The sequence below is a fragment of the Atta colombica genome, unplaced genomic scaffold, assembly GCF_001594045.1.
Source record: "Atta colombica isolate Treedump-2 unplaced genomic scaffold, Acol1.0 scaffold189, whole genome shotgun sequence".
NCBI classification, from domain to species: domain Eukaryota; kingdom Metazoa; phylum Arthropoda; class Insecta; order Hymenoptera; family Formicidae; genus Atta; species Atta colombica.
The window spans coordinates 2,052,952-2,064,064 of NW_017259281.1; the positions used below are offsets into that span (position 1 = coordinate 2,052,952).

Here is an 11,113-nt window from a genome sequence, read left to right on the forward strand (position 1 = left end):
TGTCGATTAAAGTGAATCGGAATTGATCGAAGTGACCCTTAGAGATGACGGGGAATTTTTCCTGCATGACATATTTACATAGGAAATTTCTCGAACGTTCCTTTTCCAGCATGACATATTTACACAGGAAATTTCTCGAACGTTCCTTTTTCAGCATACGATATTAATAACGGAAATATGCTTATAATAATAAATATTCCATCCGAAGATGTGTACAATTGGAATTAGTTTTACAATTGAAAATTTATAGAAATTTTACAAAGAGTAAGAGTAAGATTATATATAGAGAAGAGATTTTAATAAATTAGTAGAATTTTAGAATTTTACAATATAATGAATTATTAGAATCTTTTTAATAATTGCAAAAACTCTACGTACAGATTATGAGAATCATTTTGCATTATTTATAAAACTTGATTGTATTGAGTTGTATTAAGTTACTAGATAGGATCACCGCGTGATCCTATGCTACCAATGATTCAATATTTTTTTGCGGAATATTTTTCATTCAATATTCAATATTTTTTTAGTAATACTCGTTATGATAAAGTTATATATGGTAGTCGAAAGCGAGCACAAAATGTAATATTAATTATTATTAGCTAGCTCGCCGGAGCGTAAAGCCATGCTCATATTTTAGTTTCACTATCGCACTTGTCTCGGTGCCATTAACGTAACTCCATATACAGAAATATCAATCCATCGTCGCCATGTCTCTGCCACAGCTGAATGAAATGAGAGAAATTATTCTATCAGATTGCATTTTACAGTACATTATATGCTCCCTATATATCGCCTTACATCGAAAGAACTAGCTCGTCTGTTTCATAATACAGAATTTTTATGGCGCTATTAATACGTGAATATTTATAGAAAGTTATCAAAACATGCAAAATAGTTCATTTGTCAGTTCTGTACATGCGTTATATAATTTTTTCGTTGTATTATAATAATCGAATTATAATTTGTAACGTGAACATTTACACAGATTATTTTTATTGCGACTTATTAGAAATTTTTTATGTATAGAGTGTTCCGCAAATCAATGGAAAAGAATGAGTCTACAGGAAAAAATAATCGACGAAATAATCGAATAAAATATTTTCATATAAGGTTTTGTTTTTGGAAAAAAGCGACTTTAAATATTCGTTGCGTACTATGTCTTGTAACAGATTTCGCTGTAGACTATCTTTGCTCATGTTTGTTGTATTGAGTAGAGAATAAAACAAAATATTCACTCATGATGAATTTTATTATTTTATAAATTATTAAAAATGTCAGAAAAGAAATGGAAATATTTTATACATTTTTTAATTAATTTTTCTATAATGAATTGCTTCCTTTTCGATCATATCACAATTTCCGGAACACTCTGTATCCACTAATTAACGATATTAAAAATTATAATGCATGTAAAAATATGACGAATACGAAGCATAAAACTTACTAAATTATCCGCCAGACTTCTCAATGTTTTCCATTTGAAAGAATATGTTTTTCATCTGAAGAAAACGTGTGCAGATTTGTTGACTTGTTGCGAATGATATAATGCGACATAATTTCGAGAAGTAGGGAAATGGATACAAAGTGACTTCAGATTAGCTATACTTGCGGACGGCACGGCTAATCTGCGCGGAATATAATTAGTTTTAATGACTAATGCTAGTGAGGCCGCTAAATTTAGCCAAATGTAATCATAACAGCGCAGGTGGTCATTTTACCCTTTTCAAGTATTTGACAAGTCCAAGATTATACGGACCGCGCAAAGCAGCGGCCGCAGTGAGTCACAGCGAAGCTAATTATATATATATATAATGCCTTTGCCAGAATATACTCAAAGATTCTTTTTGGCCTTTCAGCTCTTTTCTCGTTCTCAATTATAGTATGATATGCGTTATAATTTCTCCAATTATTAATTTTAATCGTTTATTCATAAATTCATGCGTGCACTGAAAGAGAAATTTTGCTAAATAATCTAAAAATTTGTCTAGATGCAAATCTAAAATTAATTTTATTGGATCATTAAAATAGTTTTGCAGGATTTTATGATGGGTAATGCTGTAAAATGTTTTGATATTCTAGTAACAAATTTTGTTGTCCTATCTAATTATTTTGATGGTAACAAAATTATTTAGTCAGATCTGTATTTAACTAAATTTTTCAGTAAAATTGCTCTTTCAGTGTGATTAACATTTTTACAGTAGATAATATTTATTCTTTTTCTGCCAGACTTCTTTTGCTAGAAATTTAAATGAAATTTAAAATCCTAAAGTTTCTTTTGAACTCCAATTCCTGATAAATTGTTTTTTTCTTTTAATTTTACTTAGTCGAATCGTTAAGTTGATATTTACATTTTTATCACGATTACTTCATATATTATTACTTCTGTGATGAATAAGTTTTCGTACATTTTGTTTTTTATTATAATAAATTTATTATTTATATGATGTTGCAGATGTACGAAAAAATGCGTGTAAGATCGTCGAGGTGACTGTGAGAGCATAGAGACTATGGAGGAAAGTGATGGTCGTCTGCAAAATGGTTCGTCCGCGAAGATGCCGAATCGGTTGAAGCTCGTGCTAAGTGATGAAAATGACAAGGTGACAAGTGAAAAGACAGCGGAGATGGATCCGTACAAGGAACTGGAGCTCTATCTCGCCAAAGTCAAGGTAAGTCAATATTGAATTCATACTTTTACAGCATTTTAATTGTAAAAATTTGCAAAACTAATCTTAAGAAATTGAAGAATTTTATAATTAGTGATTTATAAAAGAAATCACATATAATGAGTTATAAGAAATCACATATAAAGCCTGATTTTTATGATAAATTAAATGCTTTAATTAGTAAATTAAATTACTGCTAAAGAGCATGATTATATTGAATTATCTACAACATTAATAGAGATATTAGTTGGAAATTATATTAGAATGAACACATTTCATTTCAATGGATAATTATAATATAAGAATCTTTTTATACTTTTTCCGACGTTTCGTTATGAGATCTTCTGATACCTTCGTTTCATAATTAAATTTTCTGATATATTACATCGTATCTAAAATCTGACGTAAACATTAAGAAATTAATCGTATTTGAAATCTCGCGCATTGCCTGCGGGTGTGATTAATCATCGTATACATATCATTCGCATTCAAAAGTCCCACTCGTTCTATCTTTAACCCATACGATTAGACGCGCTGTTTTGCAATTTCGCTATTAAAAGCATGTTTATACGAATCGTGATAGGTTCCAACGTTTCATGTAATCGCGTTTATATGACCGGATCTTAGAAGAAGATCAGCACTGATATAAAAAGGTCGAGTGAATCAACGCCCACTTTCTCTTACGATAATCGATTCTGATTCCATGGAAGTGACTCGATTCCTCAACTTCTTAGGCCCGAAACGGAAGATTGGAGCGGTGAAAGGAATCGGCGCCGTGAGCTTCGCCCATATTTTTCATTATCGAACGGATCATCGTAAGAGCAAATGATTTCTCTCGGCACGATGGACCAAGCACGATGAGCGAATGATTCTGTCCTGATAAATTTCTCGTCTTTCTTAATTAAAATTATTTTGATGCGATCTCTCTCTAAATCACGCGTATCTTGTTTAATGTACACAACGTGGAAGGTCGTCTTGCAGTCTTGCAGTACATCCTTCTCGATTGATCATTTAGCATGCCATAACACTGCTCACTTAGCACAATAAAATCGATCATCGGCCTTATCGATCGCCTTCATTGATCGCCAATGGCGAAGCATGTCGTGACAAATTAGCCGCGAAGTCGACGATCACGAATTTCCGAAACAAGTCCCGAGTCATTCTTTATTCTGTTGGTTGTTTTTCCGTATTCCCTTCCTGTTCCGATGTTTATACATCTGTTTTAGAGAACTTTATCTAACTAAACGACTCCAATGGCACCCGAGAGTAAACCGGTTTTTGTTTGCGAATTCGCATAAGGCGCATTTGGTTACAGGTGTCCATTACATTTCCATGTGACTGGTTTAAATGTTCATTAGCTCTGTAGTGGATACACTTAGAAAATCTACATAGAGCTTAGACGAGAATTTATATCGTCAACATTCTAATGATATATTAATTTTACATAAATAATACCTAATAGCATTTTTATTACATAACAACGCATATTTGGCATTAAATATGTAAATAATATTGATCATAAAAGTCATTGACCGTTAGCGAGTTTTCTCCGTCAGTATAATTTTTTCCTCAATATGTTATCATTCTAAAAATAATTCTGATTATTCATGAATCAATTGATACATTAATTTAATAGATCGACTAAATCTTAGTGATCTAAAGTCGTAATATTGTGGTCTAGAAAACTTATGAAATGCGATGAATACTTTTGCATTTTCGTTTATATATCACGATTTCGATTCATCAGCTGTTGCTATATAGATTACGTTTTTCGTCGTTCGCTTGCGACGTGTTCGTTGATTTCGAGCATGCGAGCATGCGTGCGTGTGTCGGTTCCGTGTCGTTCTTTGGCACGTACCGATGCATCGTGAGTGCATCGGTGCATGTCGACGCAGCGCAAACAAACAAGAAAAGTCCCATCGTATCGCAAGAGGGATAAGGAAGGTGGCGGCCGATGGCTCATCGTTAAAACTAGTTGGTGCGGAAGTCGTCTCTCAGTCTCCTACTACTATTTCTCAGATAATGCCTGCGAGTGCTGCTACTGGTAGACTAGTACGCACGATGTATCTTAACGTAGTCTTTACAAGAAACTTATCGCCGCGATATATAATCGGGATCGACCAATATCGTTTCCAGATGAATAATTGACCACTTATCGGCTAATGAGTGATCTGAGCTTCAAAGATCTCGTAGATCCATTTGCGTATTATCGTTTCTCTTTATAAATGATTGATAGTAATGATGTCACTGATCATTTACTTGCGCTTGATATTAGATCATCTTGTGCGATTTTCTAACTTTGATTAATTTCTATTATACTACAAGTCTTTATGGTTGCGCACGAACGTGATATTGATTGTATCTTGCGTAACTAAAAATTCTGCAGGCGTAAAATGGTTACATGTTATTTTTAATTATTTATTGCTGAAACTTTTGCTCTCATATGATCTCATATGAGAGTTGATGGCGCAATTAATACATACATTTTGTAATGCATGTTAAGTGTGACGTTTCGCGTTTTTCTTGCAATGTCGAGCGAGGGAGCATGATGCTTGATATTCTCCCAAGCCGAAAAGCAGATGACACAAACGGATTCTCCTCGACTCATTCGTTTTTTTGCATGCCCCTTCTGTGCGTATACTTTTTTGTTTTCTCTGACCGTGTGAACTGGTGGGCGTTATTAAGTAGACAGATAGAAGGAACCGCACATCTCACACTTGTAATCGTTCGATCTGCGAAGAATTTGCGATCCTTGACCTTTGTGATGCGTTTTTTTTGGAGTAACCTGAATCGCTTTAATGCGCTCGGACATTAACAAAAGAATAAAGACCGTGATCCTATTGAAGGTTAAATTTGGAAGAACAATTTAAGTAATAATTGAATCGCACACGATACAATCGCATTGTATCGTGTACAAGCGAATGTTTTGAAGTCAAACCAATATTAGCAATTGTTGTAACAAATGTCAAATTCTTTGCAAGTAATAATTACTTTTATTAATATTTTATTAAAATTTATTAATATAATAAATTTTCTAAAACCATTATAAGTCTATATTGAATCGATGAAAATAAATTTAATTAAGAAAAATTTTATTATCGGTCAAAACGGATCTTATGTTAATATTTCTATCTTTCGGTATGAACTGCTTTCGGTACTTATACTTGTATACTTTATATACATCCAATTCTGCATATCGTTGAATTCTTTTTCAATTTTATAAGAATATTAATAATTTAATATGTTAATAAGAAATATGTTAATAAGAAATTTTAAAAACTGCGAATAATTTACTACGAAAAATTTCTCATTAATATTAATATTCTTATAAGGTGCTTATTAACATCAATATTATTAAATTATTTGTCAGTTTAATATGTGATATTACTATTCTAGTTCTGTTCATGATTGCATTTCAAAACTGATTTTGGCGATTTTTGGCAGAATTGTATACACATATAAATTTACATTAAAATGTGTAAGCATTAAGATCCGCTTTAATTAATAGTAAGATTTTTATCTAATTATTTTACTCTTTAACTTTTAGAATAAATTGAAAGTTTCAATAATTTTTTAATGATTGAGCCACTTTTTTCAAAACTGATGCAATTTTCATTCTTTAGAGTGAGATTCCATTTGTTAAACAGTACAGTGAATAAATCTCGTAATGATTGTTAGCGATTATATTTTTGGTTTTGCTATAGTATTATATTATTACATTGATAATTAAGATATAAACCATATAGTTAAAAATAATTAAGTTTCCGTTCATTGACTCTAATATTATGCAAAATTTATAGAAGATTTAGAAAATTCAGGAGTTAGATGAACTGAACGTTCAAACTATTGTTAGTCATTGAGTTTATTTAGTAAATCAAGCTTGCTCAAGTAAATGAAGCTTTTAAAGGTTTAATAAATTAAGCGGAATCTGTTTTACTTTTTCACGTTAATGAGAAATCGGAACTATTTATCCAATCGGAGGCGGCAACTGAACGAGGAAACTTGTTTTGCATCTCAAGTTCGTAAATGTTCGCCAAATTTAGAGTCATGGTCCGACCAAGCTGTCACCATGTTTATGACAATTTGAAAGCGCAAATTCCTGAATCAGCATGTGTTCTTCCATACATTCGGTTTTCCTCGAGTTTTTCTGTACGCAGGTTAAAATTTCCAAAATTATGAAATACCTTTATTTATAATTACTGGAATATTAATATTGTAAAATATGGTGTATTCTGTGATAAAAGTAATCTTTATTTTATCTTTGTTATACATATAATAAAACAAGCATTTCTTTCTATGCTGTCAGAATGAATTGGAGAATCTTTTTTTTTATCTGTACAAAAAGTGATAAGGTCAAAGCTGAATATTTTAATTTATATTTATTACAGTCATTTTTTTCTATCATTTCCTAACTACTGAACTTTGATTACATATACATATTTCTATTAGTCCGAAGATCTTCATTTTTACCATAGTGACGTGAGATATGAGTGTCATATAAAATCATGCAGGATCTTAGGTTTAACAAAGTAAGCAAGATATGATTTTTTCCTCTGTCCTCATTTATCTAGATCACCGAAGTGAACAAATGCATTCTTTCGATGATATCATTCTTGCGATGACGCGTATCTAAAGTAGACACTAGTCATACTTGATGTTTGAGTTGATCGGTATAGAAATCAAATGTATATTTCGTGTATCGACACCCACGCGCGTTTTCAGAGTGTGAAATTGTGTTTCTGATTTAAGATTCCGGTAGATTGTGAGATTATTTTCTACAATCCATTGACAACGGAAAATATTTGTAAGACCATCTTACCATCGAGTGTCAACAGTAACACATACATATTTCTTCACGTTCGTGTAATCATTAAATAATAATCGCACAAGCCCATAGATCGAGGTCTAAGTAATCATTGGCACGGCGAACTTTTCATAACCAAATGATAGAAGCCACTGTTCTCGTGAACTGCGTCTTCAATTAGGTATCTTCTAAGAATGAACGTATAATTAGTTCCCACTGTTACGTTATTATTTTGAAATTATTTTAAAGAAATCGCAAAATATAGGAGGATTTTTTTTTAATTGAAGCAACTTTCGCAAAATTTTATTTTGCGGTTGTTAGAAACCTATTTTACCACCACACATCAAACACTCATATATATAACCTTCCTTGAAATTGTGAAGAATCGCTCGCGTCTATAGTAACTCTAAGAAGTATTACGGTCGATGTTCGTTCGGAGGGCGGTCATAACGCGTTTAAAACGGCAGTTTAATGCAAACACGTTTCGCACATGTGCGAGGGAGCGCGTTTGGTACACCGATGCCACGCCACAGCTTGCCTGAGGTTGCGGATAATAATCAGAACGGAATGTAGCGACCTCAAGCGTAAATACAAGCGTCTCGACCAGGCGCGCGCGGCAGCGTTTCTATCTGCATAACTATCTCTCGATCGCAAACGTAACACGTATACGGGCTCGTGAGACGATGCATCCGAATGCGGAATAAATTCGTAGCTGCGACGGACGAGATTGATTGAAGTTCCAAAATGGTATTAGGATTTTTTTGTATTTAATATTGTTAAAAATTACTCCGAAATATATTATATATAGTTTAGAATTAAAATATACATTTTAAATATTTTTTTTCTAACGATAATTATCTTATTATTTATTCATCAACGTATTTTTATTGCCATTTTGAGATTCAGACATCCAGCTTTCTTTTTTCAAAACTTTTTTCATTGATTATAATTTTTTTATTAATAAAGATATATTTATTGGTATCATTATGTTTCTAATTTTAATGTCTGCTAATTGAAAAAAATTTTTACAGTATTTTTATTTTTATAAAAATTATAAGCCGAATTGAATTGGATATGTCATACCTAAATATGTTATTTCCGTTGCGTGGCAACAAAGAATTAAATATTCTATGCACAATGCTGTTATTGATACTTTGAAATTTTATAATATCTTTAAATCAACGCGCATATAAAAATGATGGTAGTTATGACTGTTTTGAAAATATATAATTAAAAAATTCTTAGGTATTCCTAATATCAATACGTGACAGATGACGAGTTTTGTGCGAACAGCAATAAAAATTTCTTTAAAGTACTTCGAACACCAAAATTTGTCTGTACATGTACGGATCTTTTTATACTACGATCATTTAAAAACATTTTTTTCAAACATTCTGGTGTTGGAGATACTGCAATAAATTCACAAATAGGTGCCTTAAAATTGTGTATTTATGATTAACGTTATAATTAATTTGTATGCTACGAATTTCTTTTGCATATTTTTGTTAACCTGGATCTCGCCTTAATTTGATAATTATTTCTTTTTAATTTACATTGTTAATTTGATATTTCTCACTTGATATGATTTTCTTTATGTATTTTTTACATAAATTTACGATTGTATTTTCTACTTTGTACACAGAAAGAATGATTTTGCTGATGTAAAAATTTAGTTAAATATAAATTTGAAAATAATTAGGTTGGACAGTCGACATAATTATATAAAACGCTTAAACTTACAGTTGTTAAAATGTTAAAAATGATTATGACATTATCATCAACGTTTAAGCGTTCTACGTAATTATTTTAATGATTCAACAAAATTATTTTCTAATCTGTTTATAGTTAGATTTTTAGATACTTCAGCAAAATTGTTCTTTCTATGTATTGCTTGCTCATTTAACAAGTTAATCAACAGGTTAAAGACGGCTTCGTAAATTTCTGTCACGATAAATTGATAGAAATAAAAACAATAAATCATTCCTGGAATGTATTAGAAGTCTGCACGGCGACTCTTGGAAAAGTACACAGATTTTACGTAAACGGCACGAAGCCGGTTTATTTCACCTCGACGGGTGCTTCGGCGAAGACTGTTCTCACCTTTACGCGTTTACGAGAGATCAATGGTAGATCCATATAAATTTTTGAGGAAGTTCTGGTGGAGTCGCGGATAAAAGACGATGCTTCCCACGGCCAATCGCGCGAACTCTTCTACACTTGATGCGCTGCGTATCGACGCATCGCCACATAAATCGTACGCTAGAGTGAATCACGATAAAATCTTCGGATGCAAAATGGGTAAACTCAGAATGCCGTCTATATGCGACGACAGGGAAACGAAGTGGGCAGGAAACATTGAATACGGAATAGCATCCGGCTATAGTATCTCGGGACTTCCCGATATCGTCAGGACTTGAAATTTTTTCTGATAATAACTTGGGCCTTCTTTCTCAGGAAATCTTTCTACTTCGTCTTTTTAGAAACTTGAAAGTTATCGCACACTGAAAAATGTTTTGGTTGTGTCAATAAGAAGTACAAATAAAATTAATTCTTATCATATGAATCAGAATTCTCAGATTTCTTATTATAATTTGAATTTTTGGTTAGCTCGACTAAAGCAAAGAGATGTGATGGATTTAATTAGAAATGTGTTTGGCTTGTGTTTTTCTGGTTGAATCTAAATTACAAAACAAGATTTTTTTCCAGCATATCTTCATTACTCTATTTTTTCTATTCATTTATTTATATTATTATATATTTATATGACGTATATACTTATATTTTTGACGTCTATTAAGCTGACACAGCCACTTCAGCACAATCGAATAAAAGTTGCATAAAAATTTAATGCTTTTTTGTAACTAATTTGTTGCTCTATTCCCGATTTTGTTGCTCCAGTTAATTCCGAAGAAATGGCTGTGCAAGCATAAGAATAAAATTAGCACAGCCACTCAAAAAAATAAAAAAAAAATTAAAAAATACGGTATATTTTTTTTGTGCTAATTTATTGCTAATTAGTTGCTCACTTCCCGATTGTTGCTCTATCTCATTTCTTACGTATAGTTGTTTATACTTGTCTCTCGCAATAATTACCATATAAACTATTGCGAGAGACATAAATACCTATGCGTAAGAAATGCGTTTTAGGGATGATATATATATATATAAATTTATATGTAAGAAATCGATTAGAATAACGTTTTTATTCGACATTGAAAATAACTCAATAGGAATCGAAACGTATGTTCTATTTATTTATTATTTATTCTCACAGAAATATATACATTTAGAATAAACATTCAGCTTAGCTCCTTCTAATTCAATTTATTATTTATTGTTTTAGTTAAATTAACGAGATATTGAACAGTGGCGACTTATAGGAAGTATTAAAGATAACTTAAACTGAGTAATGTGATATTAAAATTAAACAGTATACAGTAAATTCCATAATTCAGAATTAAGTCCTAATCTATCACAATTTATCCATTTTAAGGCAATGAATATGTTATATATGTTATATATATTTATCAGTTAATTTTTATTAAATTGATTCATATATGCATTTAGATATATCTATGGTATTAATAAAATTATTACATATCGGTAGCCTCAAGAAAAACATTAATTCATCACTCACCAATCG

At 31.5% G+C, this 11,113-nt stretch overlaps 1 protein-coding gene across 3 annotated transcripts in view; it reads left to right on the forward strand.

Moving 5' to 3' along the window:
• The window catches only part of LOC108686774 (rho GTPase-activating protein 7), a 250,438-nt gene that overhangs the window by 23,339 nt on the left and 215,986 nt on the right, over positions 1 to 11,113 (forward strand). For all 3 annotated transcript variants that reach the window (XM_018192238.1, XM_018192237.1, XM_018192239.1), the window contains exon 2: positions 2,456 to 2,669. In XM_018192238.1, coding sequence (XP_018047727.1) covers positions 2,511 to 2,669 — 159 coding nt within the window. In that variant the 5' untranslated portion in view covers positions 2,456 to 2,510. The remainder of the gene's footprint in view (positions 1 to 2,455; positions 2,670 to 11,113) is intronic.